General features: G+C 40.0%; 2 protein-coding genes across 10 annotated transcripts in view; both read left to right on the plus strand.

Moving 5' to 3' along the window:
* The window catches only part of LZIC (leucine zipper and CTNNBIP1 domain containing), an 11,107-nt gene extending 1,682 nt beyond the window's left edge, over positions 1-9,425 (plus strand). For all 4 annotated transcript variants that reach the window (XM_072884335.1, XM_072884334.1, XM_072884336.1 and 1 more), the window contains exons 3-7: positions 604-739; positions 1,810-1,908; positions 2,590-2,685; positions 4,476-4,557; positions 5,944-9,425. In XM_072884335.1, coding sequence (XP_072740436.1) covers positions 604-739; positions 1,810-1,908; positions 2,590-2,685; positions 4,476-4,557; positions 5,944-6,002 — 472 coding nt within the window. In that variant the 3' untranslated portion in view covers positions 6,003-9,425. The remainder of the gene's footprint in view (positions 1-603; positions 740-1,809; positions 1,909-2,589; positions 2,686-4,475; positions 4,558-5,943) is intronic.
* Positions 9,426-13,876: 4,451 nt separating this feature from the next.
* Positions 13,877-21,510, plus strand: part of CTNNBIP1 (catenin beta interacting protein 1) — a 34,926-nt gene continuing 27,292 nt past the window's right edge. Inside the window, exons 1-3 of one of the 6 annotated variants that reach the window (XM_072884059.1) lie at positions 14,426-14,717; positions 17,244-17,286; positions 18,575-18,654. The gene's annotated coding sequence lies outside the window, so the exon portion shown is untranslated. Of the gene's footprint in view, positions 14,031-14,424; positions 14,718-15,758; positions 15,778-17,243; positions 17,287-18,574; positions 18,655-21,510 lie in introns of those variants that run through there. The other 5 variants (XM_072884060.1, XM_072884058.1, XM_072884064.1 and 2 more) reach the window with 5 other exon arrangements.

Raw genomic sequence — 21,510 nt, forward strand, 5'->3', positions numbered from 1 at the left:
CCAAGGAAAAGGGTTTTTTTCTGTTTCAGTACTTGCACTTAAACGTCCTGTGTGGTTTTAGATGCTTTCCCTGACTATAATTCTAACTTCTCCAAGCAGTACATTCTTTTTTCAAGAACAATTATAACTGTTAAGGGTTGTTAATGCCATTCTTTGAATTGGGCAAAGTTTAAACTGCAGGATCAGTTATTCCTGAATAACTCGATGGTCTTCAGGTGAGGAGATGGGCTTCTCTGATGATTTCATTCACCACAGCTTTGAGCAAGAGAATATCACTGCATATTTTTGTTGAGATACAAAATGCACTTTTAAATATTGCACCAAGTGTTGAGTATGTCATGGTTGTCAGGGCCTTTTTAATACAAGTGACTTCATACAAACAAGTGCATGAGTGGCTAGGAGGTGGTGCAAAACCAAGAAAACTACATCTGCATTAGCTAAATAACAGCTAAGAGGGCTAGAGCAGAATAATCTGAAGTAATGTGAACGTTTTCATTGCTATCTGAGGAAGCATGCTTCATGATATTCTCTGATGTCCTTTTCTCCATGTTACGTCTCAGGCTTAGTCCTATGAATTAATGTGTCTTGTTGGATCCTCTTTAGAGAGGAGCTAGATGCAGATGAGTATGAAGAGACCAAAAAAGAGACTCTGGAACAGCTGAGTGAGATCAATGACTCCCTGAAGAAGATCATGTCTGGAGATATGACTTTGGTGGATGAGCTCAGCGGGATGCAACTGGTAAGGATGATGTGTTACTAAAAATAGTTCATGTTCTGCCTGGACTCAGTGAAACAGAAAACAGATACAAGTGGTTCATTATAATTTTAGACAGGCATGTGTGAAAGCTAGTTCTCTGTATCTAATCTTTTTATTATTTAATATGTGTGTACATATAAAAAATCGGTTAGGTCTCTTCATTTTAAAAGAAAAAAAAATATTGAAGAATTATAACTGTAACACTGTAGAAAAAACTGTGGGAAACTGCAGGGACTAGTATTAGAAAATAACATAAAATAATACAAATTAATTTAAAAGGTGTGAGGGACAATCCAGGATAATATATACTGTGAGAAATAAAGTTCCTGCCTGGTTGTTAGAAAGCATGAAGATAGCATTTCCTGTGCTCTTATTGCTGATTTGTATTTCAGAGATTCATACCAATCCAAATGAAAAGGCTGTAGGAGTGACTATGTAACTTTAAGTTCTTTTAGTGAATTGATCTTATTTTATGCTGACTTCCAAACCTTTGGTCTATTTTCTCTCTTTTCAAATGTTTAATTACAGCATGACTTGTTCCTATGAGCCCCATGTTTTAGGGGTTTGTTTCCAGAGGGATCATGATTTGTCATAACTGTGGTGAGATTTAATCGTTATAGTTTTGATACTCCATAGAGGATTCTGAATAACAGTAGGAGATTTACCTCATCATTTACATTCTGCTTACCCTTAGAAGAGCTGTAGTCATCAGTGTGGGCATTAAAACTGCTAAAGATAGCACAGCAAATCCACTTGTGATGCGCTAATATCAGGAAGATGTTGGAAATTATTAGAAATTAGGACCTGGGCTGTAACGAAGTTTCACAGCTCTTTCTCAGTGTAGTTGCGCTAATTAGTGGATTTTTTCAAGCCCTGCATAAAGGTCATATATTTTTTTTTTCATCTCACTTCCATAGTTATGCAAAAAAATAAAAGCTCTCTATCAAATGATGCAGAGGATACTAATGATGCTTTCCAGCCTTCATTAATCTTGTCATGCAGCTGTAGCTTGTAACTATTAGTTCTGATCATTCTTGCTCTTTTCCTTGTAGGCAATACAAGCAGCCATCAGCCAAGCATTTAAAACTCCAGAAGTAATTAGAATGTTTGCAAAGAAACAACCAAGGCAATTGAGGACAAGGTTGGCAGAGGTGAAGGTTTCTGTTTTACTGTAAAAACTGAGTATTTGAGCTAGACTGATTTAAATATATAATGATTGCAAGGAGAGCACGAAGTGTGTTAGAAAACTTGGTGGCAGCATCATAAGGAGATAGAGAAATTCTCTTTCTGAATTTATTCAGTTTTAAATGTTCCTTGAGGTAATGGGGACAGCAGTGTGTATTTCTTGAATTACCTTCTATCTTGCTGCTTCAAAACAAAAATATGATTAGCAGATAGTGAACTGAAGATAAATGTAAATAGAAAATCTGAAGAGTGTGAGTCTGTCATTGTATTGAGGGGCTGGAGAGTGCACTGAATGTTTGAGATCTAGACTGAACTTGAGATCCAGATAAAGTGAAATGAAATGTGATTCCTCCATGTATCAGTGATATGCGAATCCATAATTTTGAATTAATAGCAGTCTTTGGTTAAAAGAGATTCGAGTTTGGAGAAATCAAGAATGCTAAGGTTAGGTGCAAAGAGTATTTGCAGAATGGTCAGAAAAACTTCACGGCCATCTTTTAAATTATGGGTAACTCTGTCCCTTACTTCCATGGGTATTATGCTTACTGATCATATTTTTAGGCTGTTGCATTGCTCATGCTGTTGTGTTGAGTGAAACTAATGGGAAGCTTACATATTTTGACTTATTTTCCCCCCCCGCTATACAGATGGACCGAGACTTGATGGTTGGGAAGTTGGGACGAGACCTATACACACAGCAGAAAGTGGAAATCCTGACTGCCCTCAGAAAGCTTGGTGAGAAGGTAAGGTGTTGGTATGAAGAGGAATTTGAAATAATTAAAATAAGAAATGACAACTTTTGTTTATGAGCAAATAATAAAATGCAGCTTGCTTTTTGTAGTACATAAACGTCCTTCCGTTTTAATGCTGAGCTTTCTGAAACACTCTCTACTGAACATATATCAAATAGTATTGTACATTTATCTAAGGCTGTTTCCACTTCAAAATGCTTTCTTTGGGGAGTCATATGAATGAATCACAAATAAGCTGGTACAAGTTGATGATATTTATAGAAGCTACAAATCAAGTCTTCTACTGGCTAACTACCACCTCTCCACCTGGCAGGAACTATCCAAGACTTAGGACATACATTGAGCTTTACTTTTGTATTAGTGATAATACCTACCTCTTGGTGTAAGATAAATAAATTGGAGAGATGAGTGATAAACTGATTGTTTCCCCAATGAGTACATCAGTGCCAGAACAATACCTGGGTTTTACCACTAGAGGGAGGAAGAGAAGTTGTTATTTCTTTTTGTTGCTGGTATATGAAGAAAACGGGTTGCTGTGTATCTCTGTACTTAAACTTTCTTAGGAAATGAGGGAATGTAATGGAAAAGATCAAGTGCAGTACTTAAAGGAGCTACATTCCAAGTAGGTGATATTAGCAAATGCTTTCCCTCAGAATATTTTTATTGCTTGGCTGTCAGAGGAGAAAACACTTTGGAAATAGGTTAAAAGGCTAGTTAAGATTGTGAACTGAATGCATGAAGATATTTAATCCTCCTGGCCTGAGTTCCTTGGATCACTTCAGACAAGCCACCTCACCATGCTTTGACATAGCCTCTTTATCTTTTAAAATGATCAGTAACCTACTTCACAGAGGACTTGCTAGGATAGTAGTTTCACATCTGTTCTGAATGTGAAAAATGGTGGTAAATATTACATGTTTATCCGCACAATACTGCGGAATGTTAAGTAGGTATATGCTTGCTTACAAAGCACAGCAAAGGCAGGTAACTAATGCTTTTTCCCTCATTCCGACATCATTCTGAATGCCTGTACCTGATTTTTATATTTTTAATAAATAAACTGACACAAATACTGGGGACAGTTTGACACGCTTATGCTTGGCTTTAATAAGGATATACATCTGAGGCTACTTAAATGAGCGAGTTTTACCTTAGAACATCTGAACCTTGCAAATGTAGGTTACTACTTCATTATTGTAAATATTTTATGGGCATCTGTCACAAGGAATCAGAGCACATACATAAAAGCAAAATATACATGTGCAAATTTCACTTTAAAGGAGGAGAACCATTTCTGGGTCATTGACTCTTAATATGGTCAAAGCTGGTAGTGACTGCATATTTTCGCTTTCCTCAGTAGATGATGTGAAGTGAGCTTAGATCTTAGCTCGTTACTGTATTGACCACACGACAAAAAAAGTAATTGACATCCTTTGCATAGTTTTGGTACAGAGGTACAGTGTGACCTTTCAATCGAAAGTTATCACACTGGAGGTCAGCTTGAAACAGTGGTGCATGAAGAGGCACGTCTGATATTGCATATGCTGTCCTTCCTGGGCTGACAGATGCCACTGAAAAAAAATTCAGTGGAAGGGGGAGTAGTTTGCATTTTTACTTTGGCTTTTAATATGTTAGATAACAGTGCCACTTAAAAACTGCAAATTGGCAATTGCTGTAATCTGTCATAGTTCATGTATGTGCCCATGTAGATTGGAATCACAATGGTGGGAATATGCACAGTTAAGGTACCAAGCTCACAGTTATGGCCTTTTTTGATTTAGCTCACTCCAGATGATGAGATGTTCTTGTCAGCAAATGCTGGTACAGCCCTGAGCCAGTTTGAGAGAGTCTCCACTGACCTTGGTAAGTTTTCATTCTCACGACTTCCAATTTCTTTGCCTCATTGAAGATTTGATTAATAGAAATACCTGTGATTCCCTTATGAAAGAGAACAAAAAGATTCATGCCATTAAATTTTGATGTACGTTTTTCTATTTTATTAACAATGAAACTCTGATACACTATCCATGAGGAAAAAGTAATGCAGCAAATAAATCCAGTGCCAAACGTCCATAAAATGCCAAGTGTTGCCCATGATGCTGAAGGCTTGAATGGTCTGTCTCAAGCAGAGATACTGTTCTTCCAGTTAAACACAGATCTCTTTTGCATTAATGACTCTCTTCAGGAGAGCCTTTTCCTCTGCTTGATGCAGACAATTTGGCAATTACTGGCATATTGTCAAAATACAGCTTTAAAGCACTCTTCTTGCCATGGTTGTCATAACTCTAATCATATTGACAAGACCAAAAGTTCAGTTTACAATATGCATTAAATAAGCCCAACAGTTCATTCTAGCATTACAGTTAGAACTGTGATGAAAGAACTATGAATGGCAGGAACATGCCAGACTAGGTCAGGGTACAAATAAACTGACTCCATGACCTACCTTTCAGTACTCCTCTTCCTGAGAGTGTAAGCAAGGTGAGAACCTTTTGCTCAAAAGGGTACTTCGTTAGAAGCTCTCTAGGTGTGTGGTGGGTCAGCCTTGGCTGGCCACCGGGTGCCCACCAAGCCCCTCTCTCATTCCCCCTCCTCAGCAGGACAGGGGGAGAAAATAAAATAAAAAATTCTTGGGTTGGGATAAAGTCAGTTTAATAAAGAGAAGCAAAGGAAAACAAAAAGATTTGTTCTCTACTTCCCATCAGCAGGCGATGTCCAGCCACTTCCTGGGAAGTAGGGCCTCAGTATGTGTAGCAGTTCCTTCTGAAGAAAAATGCCTTAATAACAAATCCCCCACCTCCTCCTTTCTCCTAGCTTTTATTGTTGAGCATGGTGTCATAAGGTATGGAATATCCCTCTGGTCAGTTTGGGGCAGCTGTCCTGGCTACGTCCCCTCCCAACCTCTTGCCCACCCCAAGCCTACTGGCCTTTGGGGGCGAGACAGCCTTGATGCTGTGCCAGCACTGCTCAGCAGTAGCCAAAACATGGGTGTGTTATCAACACCCATGCTAGCTACAAACACAAAGCGTGGCACTATGAGAGGTGCTATGGGGAAAGTGAACTCCATCCCAGCCAGCCCCAATACAACATGGCTGGTTTCAGACTTTTTAAAATTAGCTCGAGTGTTCTAGTTTTCAAAATATAGGTTTGATTTCTTTTGATCTTGAATGTTTTACTTGATTTAAATTGTATATAAGGAAATTCACAATTTCTGTTAATGCTTACTGAAAATGTTTTTTCCTCTCATAGGATCAGGAGACAAAGTCTTTGCTCTAGCAAGTTTTGAAGTAGAAAAGGCAAAACAATGAAGAGGTGCATGAGGCTTGTGTGTCTCCAGTTATCAGCAGCATTGGACTTCTGTCATATTGCATTTGGTTTTTCTATTTTTAACGTGTTGAAAAAAAGAAAAGCAAAACAAAACCAAAAACAACCCAAACCCTAAACCTCTTGGGTTCTTAACCAGAAGATATGAAGTAAACAGCCTTAAGTGCACTTTGGAACCTTGGTGTCTGTACCCCTTAGTAATATAAGCTCTGAGGCTGAACACTAAGTGGTACTCTAAAAACAAAAGCATGGTATGACTGTCTTTGGAAAGAATCAGCTATTTTGAACTTTTCTGAAAGTGTATTTCTCTAACTATTAAAACGTAATCTTTTTGCATGTGGTTGTAGCAAGCAGATCTTTTTCAGGAGCAGTCCTAATGAGCGAGTGGGTTTTTTGGGTGATTCTTCACATTGCTCTCAAGTTATCTTAACTTTTGTCTGGACTCCCTACTAAGTAGTTGATACTAGGAATGTGTTGAAGCTTTGAAAAATCGACATAGTTTATTTGAAGTGCCATCTTTCTACAAACTGTTTGCAGAAGAACCAAAATGAGACTGTATGCTGATCATTGGCCCTTAGCTGCTTGTTTGCTGTGCACATGAATGAGTGCCATTGTGTCCTAGCCTTGACTGACAAACAATGGAAGCCCTGTAGGGAGGCTTCTGGAGTAATTTAACCTTGTATATTGAAATGACAGGGAATTGCTAGGAAATGGCAATGAGAAGCCCTTTCTGTGACCTCTTACTTTAGCTCTGGGTGTATAACTACATGCTACCGTTATTTCCCAGTATTTCTGAGATAGCATGAAATAGCTTGCAAGTAGAAGTTTAAAAAGGGCGGAAAAGCTCTCATTATGCGATTGGTGCAAGTGTTGCTCAGTCTTTTTATCAGATGGTGGTGCTGTGAAGAGGGGAGGGTCTGTGCTTCCACAGGAAGTTAGAATCCTGAATCATCTCAGGGTGTAGGAGGATATCTCATATTGTTGAGTTTTTAGCTCTGAGTGTGGAGAAACTAGTTGGGACTCTAGATGTGTGTTTAACTTCCCGATAAACTATTTTTTTTTTTAAATCAATATTAGGGATCTTGTTCTTAAAGTACTGGCAGCTTCACGCTTTAATTCAGTACTTGTTAGCATTTTGGCTGAGCTGATTGGAAGTCTGTAACTCACTGAGAATTTTTTCAGCTTGAGAAATGTGTATTTCAGGTCTGCTCAACCCTTGGTACATATTCAGGTGCTGATCTAATGATACTGGCAACCAAAAAAAAAAAAAAGAGGCATTTCTTAATTGGATTTCATACCTGTTCCCATTCTTATTTTACCACTCGCTAGAGAAGAGGATATGAATAGAAGCCAAAAACATTTCTGTGGTCATCTTAGCTATTAGCTATTAACAATTGTCTTTTTCCTCTGAACAGAAGGAGGAGAAAAGCTTGATGTTTTCTTATGAGCGTTGCTTTGTCTGAAACTAGAAGCAGTAAATCCTAAGTTCTTTAAGACAGTGTAGCTGCATGTAGACATATCTGTTCAGCTTACAGCTTCTGGCTGTAAAAAAAAAAAAATGCAAAAAAATTCATGCAAAAAAAGTTACTTCATGCAAACAAAGTAATTTCCCTCTGTTTCTGTGCAAAAAGAGTTCAAACATTAGACAGTTTGGGGTCCTTTGGACTATATATTTGAATAGGGAGTTAGCACTTCCTTTCTTTGGAGAGCTTCAGAAGTGGAGGAAGCGTTATGAAATCTCATTGGCAAAAGGAGCGTTTGGCTGTGTGTTGACATGCTATTATTATCTGGCACCCCTCAGAGAGAGTGTGACTGGTAAGTCACAGTCAGTTCCCCTTCCCATAAGGTGGGGCAGAAATGTATCAAGAGAAGAAAGCTACCATTTTGCTGCTTAGACTCCACAAATTATCTGTTTTTTCTAAGTGATAAATTTATTTTTCCTTAAATGAGAGCAAACTACAATAACTAAATGCTATAGTGGTTTATGCTAACTCCCCAGCAAATGACATTAAAAAGAGGAGGTTAAACAGAGACCTCTACCTATATTGCTAAGGTGATCGGTGTATCTTCAGGACAAACAGATTTTGTGCTGGTTTTAGTGACTGGGTATTTTTTTGACAATGTGTCTTATGTAAGTTTTAGGCATGTTTCTGAACTGATCTGTAAAATGTGATAACTGCCATCACAGTAAGTCTGTTGCTGGAAAGAAAAGGATGGTGATAATACTGGAAAGATCAGAAGAATTCCTAGGAAAAAAGTGATCTTGTTTCCATCTTGTTAGTGCTTTGAATTATAAAAATTAAGAAATAGATCTACTGAATTCTTTTAGAATTAGTAGTGGTTTATAAACCAACTTTTAAACCCAAATGTTGGGTAGATTGAGTTCCACTTTATGGTGGCATGACTGTTTTTGGCAACAGTGGAGTTGGACCTGCGTTTATCAGCAGTGAAGGTGACCCACTGTTCTGAGGAATCCTGTGTTTAATGGAGTAGAACATCTGTGTTTTACCTATCATATATATATCTCTTAGGCTTTTATAGCTAGACTTGAGCTTCAGTGAGAACTGCCATTAAATTGAGTGAGTGGAGTGGAAATAGTCTTAAATTTAGATAGCCTATTGCAATGTTTATCTCAGTGTTGCATAGTAGTCACTTAGACTAAGTGGGTAGCATAGACTATAAACAGAAAATTAACATGATCAGTCATAATTTAGATTGCACTTATAGCGCATAAATACGCTATAAATAAACAAGTTCATCTAATTGTAAACTAGGACTGGAGTAGAGTAAACCAGACAGTGTGTGTTTTAGAATGTATTTTGCTTTAACAGATATCCTTTTGAGATCTAGTATTTTACAAATGAAAGGATATACAGTATAGACAGCATAATTTATGTCTTTCACTGATGGAACATTTTTCTCCTATCCTTTTTTTTTTTAAGAAGCTTTTATTTAGATGGGGTCTTTTGTCCATTACATCAGAACTATTTTCCTGTCTGGGACAGTATTATGTTCTCTGACAAAGGCTGATTGCAGCTTTATAGCTGAGAGCAGCTTATTAAAAGGTGTGTTATTAGACAGTCTAAAATTGTTGAAAACAAAACAGTCCATGGGGACTGCAGCTGCCGCCTTCTCCTTTCTGCTCATTACTGGTGCTAAGTAACTCTTCTCCCCCCACGCCCCCCAACCTGCTTGCAACATTAGTATGTAAATTAAATCTCTTAGCACTCCCACAGATCACAGTAAGTTTACAGTACAATAATATGGAAATCTTTTTCCTTGTAGTTTTAGAGAGGTGTACGTTTCCAGGAGAAACTTTTTTTATTGATTTGCAAATATTACAGGATTTTTTCAAACTTTCTGTACTGCAGGCAGTTGTAAAATTCCTATTAAACTGATCCTTGGCTGAATATCTTTTTAACATTGTGTTCATTCTGCTCTAGAAAAGAGCTCTCATGATTTAGAGGGACAAAGATGAGATTGAGATCAATGACCAATATTATTGCAAGATTCAGTATGCCAGGCCAGACTTCCCTTCTCAGAAGTTGTGAAGGGTCAGAAAGCATAGCTCTAACCCTGAGGCTGGATATGTCCTGCAGAATGCCCTGTAAATGTAATTTAACAAGGAAGCTGTTGACAATATGAAGCTATTCATATGTTGACCCTAGCAAATAGTTATTTAAGTAACCTACTTGAAATGGTTAGATTAATTTCAGAGGCATAGTAAGTTAATTGGTGTGCTGGGCTAAATAGTTTGACAAATAATCCTGCGATGTACCTCCACTAGTATCTCAAATGTTTCTGCAAGGGCTGGAAAAAAGTCCATAATCTATTTATTATAATAATCATTTGCTCAAATAAAAACTGGTAATAAAAGAACAATTCCTAAATGAAAGCATGGTTTTGTGGTTTAACATACAAGCATGTGATGTTTGAGTGCCATCCCTGGGTCAGCATTAGACCCAGGCAGATCACTTATTCTCTACACATCTTTCTCTCCTGGAGTAAAATACAGATTATGATGCTCAAATACCGAGTGCTGTGAAGTTGTTATTGATCATACATTGCTTTGAAGATTAAAAGTGCTTTGTTTTTTGTTTATCATTTTACTTCTGAAATAAGAATTGTAAAGTACAGTAACTTTAAACACGTTAGCAAAGTTGCCCAGAGTTCTTTTTGGCCATATATAACTTTCCTTTTTTAATCTTCTTTCTCTATAGGGTGAATCTAGTGATTGTACTGATCTAAAAGAAAAAGTGTTAGAAAATTGAAGCTTCAAATGTTCTGTCTCTCTTTATTCTGTCTTTGTCTCCTTGTATTATTTCCCTTCTTTGATCTTGAATGGAAAAGTAGCAAGTTATCTTTGTCTTAAAGGAAAAATACAAGGTTTCTTAAGAGATCCCTTAGTTCATCATGTTACCCTCCCTGTTAAAGTCAAATTCATTTTGATAGAGAATTCTGTGTTAATGATACCTACTGATGAGGCATTTAAGGCTGTATCGTTAGTGGCTGAAATGGTAGGCAAATTAAAATACAATCATTTGTTTTTGCTTCCAGTATGGCCATGCCCTTCCTATATAAGGACAAATATAATTTTTACATTGTAGAGAAATAAAAGTGAGCCTGCAGGCATCTTCTGGATTCCCCACTTCCGTCATTTTTAAATTATCCTCACTGAGTTCTGGGAAATCTTTTCTACTAGGGAAGTAAACTCTTTATTTCAATTCTGTCTGCTTAGCTACCCACGAGACAGGAGTAGGAGTGCTCATATTGAAGTTTTTCTCTAGGAGTCATGGAAAATGTGACATCTTGTCTTGCTATGAGGTTGTTGGTTTTTTTAACTTTAATAGGGTTTTACGCCTGTGAGGGAGATGGGAGAATTACTGGAGCTTATGTTGCCCAAGATTTCTCTCCCATAACTTTTAAACATCCAAGCTTCCCACCTCAGTCAGGCGGGAGCTGCTGATGTTCAGAGCATCTGAAAAGGTGGCCTAAAGTATCTGACACTATCTGACAGGATAAATAAAAACATTTCAGAATAAGTAGTCTCTAAAATAAGGTCTTAAAAGAGAAAATACAGACATAAGGTTAATGGATCTAACTGTATGTAAGGCATTGCTGTATCATGCACTGAAATACCTACTGTAATTTAACACACTAATGTGTTAGTGATATATTTAATAGCAGATTTCTTTTTAAAACAAGTTCTATCTTGCTATTATAATAGTTTGCTGCTTCATAATGTTTAGGATCATGTTTTCAACATGCCTCCAAAAATGGGTCAGGAATAATCGCAGATGTACTGAAAACCATCAGGCAGAACCACCTGCAAATCCTGTGGACAGAAGCGTTAATGTTTGGGTAAATTGCTTTTCTTTTGATTGTCCAGTTAATATCCTTGTAAGCTGAAGATTGAGATTAAGTTCTGTAATGTTGTTGTAAAAGAGTGTGCTTTGCAACTTTGTAAATACCAAATTTAATCTGGGAACACTTCTGGTTTTGAATAAAATATGCAGCTGAGAAGGTTTCTTACCATACAAACTAAGTCTGGATTAACAAAAAAAAAGATTGTCGTAGTCTTTTTTTACACTAAAGGGCTTTTTTGTCCATCCCTCTAAAATATCTCTGCATACCTCCTCACTGCACAGTCTGTAGAAACATTAAATATTGTAACTAAGGCAGCTAAACTATTTCTTTAATTTTCTAGTATACTCTCTCTAATCTACGCAGGTTGTGCTTGCCACTAGTCATGGAAATTTCAGCTGACTGTCGTGACCCTACGTAATTTATTGTAGTGTCCCAAGTATGCAAAGAGTTGATTGGTCGAACTACACTTAATTTTCAGGAAACACTCTACTTTTCCTGCATCAGAGCATGATTTTGATGGATTAGAATTGTCAGACTAAGTCTGAATATAAAAGATTACTGAAAGAAAAAAGATTCCAAACTAAAACCAGTTCCCTCATTGGGCACCATACACATCTTTTGAGAGAAACAGTTTTCATTCTTGTTGCATGTGGTTAAATCAGATGGATAATGAAAGCAGGGCTTGTGTGTACAGATGCTGCTAGAAGCCCTTAATGAGAGGGAGATGCCAACAAATACAGAGGGACTTGGAGGGTGGAAGCAGCTGTACTGCGAGGGAATCCTAAATGAATTTCAGAGCTGATGAAGAAAGAATTGGAGATCAGAGAAGGACGGAGTGAATTGGGATATTTTTTCTAAGTCAAGCAGGGATTCAGAGGAGAAGGCTTCATGAAGTTTTGGCTTACTAGGACGACCAGCAGCCTTGTTAAACAGAAGAGAGTAGAAGCTACTAAAAAGAAAAATCCATTTTATCTGTTAGATTTTTATAAAACAATATCCAATCTTTATACAATACTTGTAAAAATGTTGGAAAGACTTACCCTTTAGATAATTAAACTTCCTAACATTCCCCTGCTGATGATAAGCTGTATTATTCCCTTTTGGTGGTTGGGGCAAGTAGGGTGACGATTGGTAAGATAATAGATTTGATCAAGTGCGGTGCACTTCTATCTTCTGTTTACTTCGTGAAGGTCTGTGCATTCCCATGAGACATGAACAATATTCTACTACATCTGTGGCGGAGCTAGGAGTTAAGACGTCTCTTGAGCATCCATCATGTCTTATGATAATAAAAGTAACTACTATAATGGCCAGTTGTCACCTTGCTTGATAGCTAAACATCTCAGTAAGCTTGATGGTGGCAAACTGAGGTGGGGCAGAAGCTGATTTAGACTCGGTGTTTTAAGAAAATAAATCTAACATTCTCCAAGGGTAGAGGAAGCCTTATAGTATCTCTCTGCTAAAACCCTTTCTAAATAAATACGGGATGTTACATTTATGCTATATAAGATTGCATTACGCGGTAGTACAGTCAGCCAGTTAAATTAGGAGAGATAGACAATACTTAGTCATAAAATGGTGTTTTGCCCATGATGTTATCAGTAAGAAAATTCATACTATTGCAAAGATGCAACTGATGGCTTAATGATATGCTCCTACTAGCATAAGATGCTTTTAGATCTTTCCCTCAGACTCATGTACTGTGCTAATTAACAGTAATCCAACTGGAGGATCCCAGAGCAATGCTTCTGCATATTTTTTTCAGCTTATGCTGGAGCTCTTATGTTCTTTTCTTAAATAATTAATAATCATTACTGCCTGCTGTGCTGTGGGTATGTGCTAGTGATCTCAGATCCCAGCATATTTGCACCATTCCTGTTCCTGTCAGCAGCTTGGTTTTGCTCTTTGCATAGGCTTTCATGTTAAGACCTTCATTAGCTGGCAGTGGGGTATGGATTTCAGTGGCAGTGGGCTTTGATGTCATTAAGCGGCAAGCTGTTAAAGGAAGTGCCACCTATTTCATTACTGTGACTATTTTTATGCAATTAACTTAAATACCGAGTAGAAAACAGATGCGTTTTGCTAAATAACACTTAGTACACAAAGCATTTTTATCTTCAGGAATTTTATACTTACCTTGCTGGCCCCACCGATGCATATTAGAGGTAAGCAGCAATACTGTTAAGACTGGTGGGAAACCGAAATGCAGATTAGCGATGGAGCAGGGGTGATGAACCTCTGTCTTTTTTTTTTTTTTAATTAATTTTTCTCTGTTCACTGTGGTTTTACTCTGCTTCTGTCTGTCTAGGGGAAGGATTACTTTATTTTTGAGTGCTTGCATGACCAAATGGATATTCATTCTAGCTGGAGGTTCTCAGAAAATGGCATTTTCTATATTGGCCGAATTAGCCTGAATTAAGCTGTACTGAATTTTGCAGTGTCTTTGACTTACTTAGCATAGCGTTATGGAAAAGTGGTCACGTAACCTGTTTTAACATTAATATGATTTATCTGGTGCGATACTACCGGCGAAGTCGTGCTCCTCGGCCTTGCCCCGCTGACAGACAGCTAGAGGAAGGCGGCAGCTCGGGGGGACGCTCGGCCCCAACTCATTTCAGAGTCCGACTCAAAGGATGTTTCTTCAGGTAAGCATATGGCTAACGCCAGGAACTACGCTCCGTGCCCCTGTGCTGCCAGCGTCTTGTATGTCACCTTCTATCCCGATGGAGAGGCTCCATCGCTGGGGGGGTCCGCAGCCCGCGGGGGGGGGGGGGGGCGGGTAGCGGATGAGTGCCGGCGGTTTGCTGCTTCGCCGCTGCCCGCCCTCCGCGGGGAGCTGTACCGAGGGTCCTGCAAGAGGGGCCCCTCCGCTGCACGGCCTTCGCCCTCCGCTCCCTCCCGCTCTTCTCGGCCGGTTCCCGCGTGGGCGCCGCGGCCCGGCCCTGCTCTGCCCTGCCCGCTCCTGCCCGCGGGCTGCGCGCCGGCCCCGCCCCTTCCCCGCCGCGCCCCGCCCCTCGGCAGCCCCGCCCCGCCCCTTCCTCCCGGCCGGCTGGCGGGTGGTGCCTGCGGCGCCGCCGCTGCCCTGGGCGCCGGGACGCGGCGGGTCCCTCCCCCGGAGCCGCCCAGGCACCTCCCTCCCTCCCGCCTTGGGCCGCCGCGGTGAGTCACGACGGAGGAGGCGGCCGCTCGGCTCGGCTCGGCTCGGCTCGGCTCCGCTCCGCTCCGCTCCGCACGGCTCCGCTCGCCTCGCCCGCCCGCGCTGAGCGCGCCCGGCTGCCGCCGCCGCCGCCCGTGCCGCAGGACCGCCGGGGCCGGCCCGGCCCCGCACGCAGGTGAGCGCGGCTGCCCTTTGTGCGCGGCGCCCGGCCGCGAACAAAGGCGCTCGCCCGGGCCGGGGCGTCGCTCCGCCGGCCCCGGGCCTCCGCGCCTCCCCTCCGCCGCCCCGCCGGGGCCGGCTCCCGCGCCCCTTCCCCGGCCCCGCGCGGAGCCCGGCTCGGGGCCGCGGCCGCTGACCTCCCCGGGGCCCGGCGGCGGCGGCGGCCGAGCGGTCGTGGGCGCCGGCAGGCCGTGGCCCCGCGGCACAGGTACGGGAGGTGCCTTTTTAATTTTCTGGCATCATCTCTGACGTCATGTGGCACCCTGTTTCACGGCGGCGGTGTCCCACCCCAGCAATGGCTGCGTTCCGGTGGCAGGTGAAGTCATCCCCCCGTAAAGGTGCTTCAGGGGCGCCGGAGCCGTCGGGAGGGCAGGTGTCAGCTCCGCGGGCGATCAAACGCGCTACCCGGGCGGCCCGGCTCAGGGCAGCCCCCGTTTGTCTCGCAAAAGGTGCGCGACGCTGCACGGCGTCCCGGCCCTCGGCGTGAAACGCCGGTGCCTCGCGTGGGAAAGATGCTTCTCGGCCAGTATTTAATAGCGGGCTTCACTTGGAGTCATTTCTACCTTGGCTAAAAATTGTGTTTCTCGGGCGTCTGAAGCGGCGCTCGGTAACTTTCAACTTAGCGTAAAGATGGGCGATATTTGTTGGCACGCAATAGTTCTGTATCCCTTGGAAGGGTTCGTGAGAGAGGAACAGCATCATTTTCCAAATCGGAATACGTTAATACTCCAGAAAGCAGATGAGCGATGATACGAGTGTCTGCTTAACATCCAGATGTGCCGCACCAGGGTACATTTGACTTTCAGACTTGCATTTGCTTTCTCCTCAAGAAGAGAATATTTTGCTCTGTTGTATATCATCTTTTATGTGACCGTTCCTCATCTTGGCACGTGGAACAGAATAAGCTTTGATGCTCTGTGAGATGAGAGCAAGACATTCTGCAGATGTGGTGGTTTAAAAAAAAAACCACCAAACCACCAAACTCCAAAAAACAGCCAATATTGGAGGCAAGTTAGGTACGCTTGTTCAGTTTTCTGATCTGAGTTGGCTCCAGTATGGTGATAGGCATGTCTCTTAGGTATTTTAAGAACATAATTTTTAAATGCATTTATGAAATAAAAATTTTACATTTAGTTTTTGTTGGCCGCTGAATTTGCAAGCTGTCAACTTCTTTTGCCCTCGGTATTTTTGGAGGTCATGTGTAATGTGAAATAGCCTGCTGAAGGAGAAACACGATGTAAATGGTGACAAGTGAGAGGCTAAATTACGTATTTCAGGTGGGTTATTTTGAAAGTACGGGTATTCGAGGTGAGGGGGCATACAGAAAGCTCCATATTACAGCTTTTTTTTAAATGCAGGCTTATTTTCTTATCAATCTAAAAGCTACTGTTAGCCTTGACAAACAGATTCAGGGGCAGGTGTACTTCAGATACAGTGGAGTTGCTTCACTTTGCCATTAGCTGAAGAAGCATCGTCTCTTATCGTATCTCTGGCATCTTGATAGAAATTGGCAGCTGCTTCGCTCTAATTTAGAGTTGTTGGTAAATGGATTTGCATGCCCTCTTAGTTGATACGGTGCATTGTAATAGTGTAAATCTAAAAGGAAGCACGTAGGATTGAACAAATGCAAAGAGCGAAGGCCATTTTGAACCAGTTAACTGATAACTGGTTGGCTGAAGTTTTATGGCTTACCCAAAATTGCTTCAGAGCAGTAGTTCTCTTTTAGTTCATTTTAAGCGTTGCAACAGAAGTTATGCAAAGTTATATAGGAGGTAGAAGTGCTTTCAGGATTCTTTTTGACATCCAGGTGGGAAGATACTGAAATCTTCAGCAGGAGAATCATCCCACAGCCTGATAGGAGTCATTGCAATAAATATGTGTCAGATGTACCACAGTTGTCATTTGCCTGAATGCCTGCTTGCAGTTGTGTGTAGGAGCTCTCTGCGTTGCACAAGCAGTGTAGGTGTGCGGGGAAAGAAGGCTATCTGCTCACGATACGAATCGGAGCTTCTCTCTCTTGTCTTAACAAGAATTGGTTAATACTCACACATTTCCCTAGGTATATAACATAATAAAGCTAAGTATTAGGGCTGCACAGAAAGCAAGTTGTGTATCCCGATTTTATGTGAAATCTGTAGTTGTATCAATTTCTACTCTCTTCCATCCTCTGCCATTTCCCTCCTTCCCCATCCAGGGTTTTAGAGTACTTAACTTTGCAAGAGAAGAGAGAGGCTCCCAAAACAATTTGTGTTATTTTCTAAACAAAACCACAAGCGAACTGAAACAAAACCTAAATTTTGTAATTGCAAACATTGGCAAAAATTAAAAAGCATCCTGCAGTTCCATACGCGTAAATAAAGCTGACACCTGAATGTGTTTGATACGGTGAAACTGATGTTAAAGGCTGATGCTTTGCCTAGGAAACAACTTGTGTGAAATTGATCTATTTATATTAGTTTAATATGAACTTTTTCCTCTCCAGAGTGTTTGTCATCCATAACCAACACAAACATTTATGATTTTTAGTAAGTATTTCAATTTATAAGTTTGTTGTTGACTACAAAGCATCCCTCCTGAGCATCTGACCTAGTTTTAAGCATCAAAAATGCGCCCAAGTGCTGTGCATAGAGAGAGGCAATAGGCTTTTGGAGGCTGCTGCTGAATATGCTTGGAGAAACTTCCAGTAAAGTTTTTTCCAAAAAAGAAGGATTAGGTATCTTCAGAAATATTTCTACGCGTGCGGACGCAATACCGTATGTCTTTATTGCAAGCTGTCATCAGCTTGGATTTCCTGCTGAAATGCAGCAAGGAGAGCAGCAGCTGTTACAGCTGTACCACGCCACCGTGTACCTGATGCACCAGCGATTGAACCTGATGTTAATGTTTTTAATTGGAAAAATTGTAATCCTAATAAATATGCCAAATGCTTATGTTCTGGGAGTTGGCATAAGTGTTATAGCTAGAAGGTGGTTACAATTCAATTTTCAGATAGTGAGACGAAATTACTTTTTCTGCTGTTTCCAAATATGTTAACAGTCATGATGGTAGAGCTGGTCAATGATGTTCTTTATTTAAACTCTCAATGTACTTCTGGAACGGTATGGTGGGATATTCAGCCAAAACTAAACCTTGATTTGTAATAAGAAAGATGCCCAAAAAATCATAGTGCTTAATAGTTTTAATTGAGCCCTCTTTAAAAAAGCACTTAGTCCTGTATGTTTTTCCTACAGACTAACTGAAATCCATCATACCTTGTAAGATTCTCTCTGAAAGTATACATATAAGTATTTTTTTTTTCTTCTGTGTTAGACCGTCTAACCAGAAACCATACATAATTCATATTCGTAATGCCTTTTAAAAAATGTTCTTTTAAAGTAACGCTCTGCATCACAGATATTAGAGATTTTTACTTTTGTCATTATACAGTTTGAGAGTTCTGATTTGCTGGAAAAGTAATAGCATCCATTAATTTAATTCCAGTAAAGCTATTGCATGTATACAAGTATGTGAATAGTCCCAGAAGATGTTTAGGTTTTGACGCTGATGTACACCAATATGTAAATGATTGGAATGAAAACGTTTTGTCACCTAAGAAATGTCCTGTCCACATCCTACGAAATGTTGGTAGTCTAATGGTCGTGCTTCTAAGTACATGGGAGAAATGACACGTAAATAGGTTTTAAATGTACTAAAAACATTTTACCAACAAACTTGGTTTCATTTATAAAAGAAACAAACCACTTTGTTTACTGTTGTTGCTGCTGTTGTATCTCTGAGAATGGATGAGACTTACAGTTCTTTTTCCCTTTAAAGAGCCGTGGCCTGTCCGTGAACTTCGATTGGCATAAGAAAGCAGATAGACCAGAATGAGCAAAACTACGGAGTGTTAATAGGTGAGAAGAAACCAAAGATCAGAAAAATAACTGCAAAGCATTAGTTGGTAATTGAATAAGGAGAACACTCTTCTGACTCTGGGATTTGTTTTCAGACTCGGTGTTGGGGAAGCAGTATGTAACAAATGCTCAAAAAAATGAGGAAAGTTCATTTCTTGTTTCTGCTTGCTACTGGTGACTTGACAGAATGTTACAGTGTTTATGTATGGTTAAATGTTGGTTTGAATTTAGGAAGTGTAATGATACTTCTTGCTTTTCAATAAGAATTTTCAAGGTTTTATAGAAGATCAAATCTGCCAAGCCTATTTTTCTTCTTAAAAAAAAAATAGTATACATATATCATCATTATTAATGCTATTGTAAAAACAAACAAACAAACAAACCACGCAGCCTAAAAATCTCATCTGGAGATTAACTGCCATGAAAAAACCCCTAAAAGTTTCAACTTCTTGCATTATTGGAATTCCTGTGACTGAGGAAATTAGCTACTGATTGGGGAGCAGAAGTGGAGCCAATAGATTTGTGCAACCATTACACTTGTCTCAGGATGTTCTGTTTTATTTCCTACAAATATGTAGACCAAGGATTTATTTGATTTTTTTAGAAGGTCCATTTTCTCTGTGTTACGAGGGTAACTAACAAATATGGAAGCACCTTAAGTAATGAACTCTGTTTATGACCATGACCAAGCTCTGAAACTTTCTGACTCAGTTTATCCTTCTATAATATTAGTTGACTACTTCACAAGAATGTTAAGATGTTTAATTAAAATGTAATTGTTTTGCCTCTGAACTCATCCAGGTCCTGATTCAGCGCACATTGAAGTCAGTGAGGAGCTTTTAATTAATTTCATTGAGCTTTAAATAAGTATACGTGTACGCACACCCGTGTACACTTAAAGGAAATGTGACCTAAATTTTTGCGGCAGAGTTTCTGTAAAGGAGCAGTGTAAATAGTGAAACCGTTTAAGGTAAACTACCGATGGAAGGCTTTTTGTAGACAGGAGGAGGGGATAGTGCAACTGCAGTGATCTCTGGTGCCTGTTGCCATACTAATGTAATTTTAATAGAGTTTCTTACCTTTGAGTGTGCTGGATCTCATATGGAAAACTGAAAATTTCATTGTGTCCTGGCAGCTCGCTCAGTTGGTTAGGGGAGGCAATATCAGACTTCAAGACAAACACAGTTAACTGAATGTTTATGCAAAAATGGTCAGCAATAACACACTTAAAATATAATTAACTTTAAGAGTTGATGCCAAATTGAGAAAAATAGGAGCATTCACATCTGCTTAGCTGCCTTTTTTCAGGAATGTCTGTAAATGCCAAATAATACTCATTGGTTTATGTGGAATTCATGAAAGGTTTTGCTTAACTTCAGAGGTCAGAAACATCAGGTTTTTTAAACAGAACTTTTATCACTGCAAATTTGGTCAGCAGCTACAGGGGACTCGGCAAAATAAACCTTTCACAGTTCACATAAAACTGTTTGCAACGGTTTTCTTAATGTTTCACTGTCATGATTCTTAGTTCACTAGTTCTCACAAAATATGTTTTAAACCTTAGACAAAATTTTGTATGTGTAATGGCATGTGTGAGGAAATACAGTTTTGGCACCTTGTTTTTAATATATCAATTTCGTTGTTCTTTTCTTGGTAGCTGCAGTTGTTGACATAACTGCTATAAGCTCCTTCCCTTTGTTGAGAAACTAAATATAATAAAGATGTACTGTAATTGTACTAACGGTTTGGGAAGTGCCGGAATCTGTCTGCAACTTCAATAATTCCCTTTCCCTGTTCTGCCTTAAACTGGTGGTTGTTGCATGCGCTCCTGCTCATGGAAATTTCTGAAGTCATCTGGAATCTTAGAGTAGCTTGAACTTGCAGAAGGATCAGCCTTGTCTTGAGCATTGTTGCTAATGGTCTCTGGGCTGACACCTTTTGTTGTTATTGGTATACGTTGGAGTTTGATTAATCAAAATACATATTGTTGCATCTGCACGATGCTCCCGTTCTTAGGGGAGCGATTGCCATTTATTCTGTAAATGCACTGAATTTTATGTATATAGGAGACCTTGAAACGATCACTTTTAAGTATTTGACTTCATCAGTGTTGATCTCTGAATAAATCAAGCTTGCCACACAATTCCACATACAGTTTTCCATGCAGCTCAGCTTGGTTGCCTTTAACATATGTGCATTCTCCATCTTGCCTGTGATTCTTCCAGTTTTCGTCGTACTCTGAAGTTAACCGGTCTCGGCACTGATTGGGACTTGACATAACCCTTAAAAACCCGCTGTAGTCCATAGTTTATTTCTCTCCAGCCCATGTGTGTGGGTTTGTACGGTAGTGCTAAAGGGAGATTTCCGCTGTCAAACTAATGACCTCATGCAGGTTTATTTCTCAGTTCAGGGCTAATATAATTAAGGTAACATTCAAAATTGTGGCTAGGGAGGAAGGAAATTGCATCCCTTTTCCTGAGAAATAGGAAGTCTCTTGCAGGCAAGATTTCCTTCCTTGTAATCCCACTTTACCAAAAAATATGGAAGGCAAAATGTCTGTGGTAAAATTGGTGTGTAAATTAGGAATTGGTTTTAAACCTGTGAACGTTAAAAGTCCTCTCTTAAAATTGACAAGGAATTTTTTTCCTTCCTCCTCTCTCCATCAGATATCTTTGCAGCATGGTCTTGTTTGGTGACCTAAAGAAGGTAACAAAAATCCTTTTCTTGTGCTTTTTGGTTTTAAGAAGTCCTTCAGAGAAGAGAGGAACTGGCATACTTTTGCACATATGATTAAAACAGCTATTTAGACCAGTTTATGAAACACTATCGAGGAAAGTTCTCAAGGAGTATTATTTT

Source organism: Ciconia boyciana, chromosome 19 (assembly GCF_034638445.1).
Source record: "Ciconia boyciana chromosome 19, ASM3463844v1, whole genome shotgun sequence".
NCBI classification, from domain to species: domain Eukaryota; kingdom Metazoa; phylum Chordata; class Aves; order Ciconiiformes; family Ciconiidae; genus Ciconia; species Ciconia boyciana.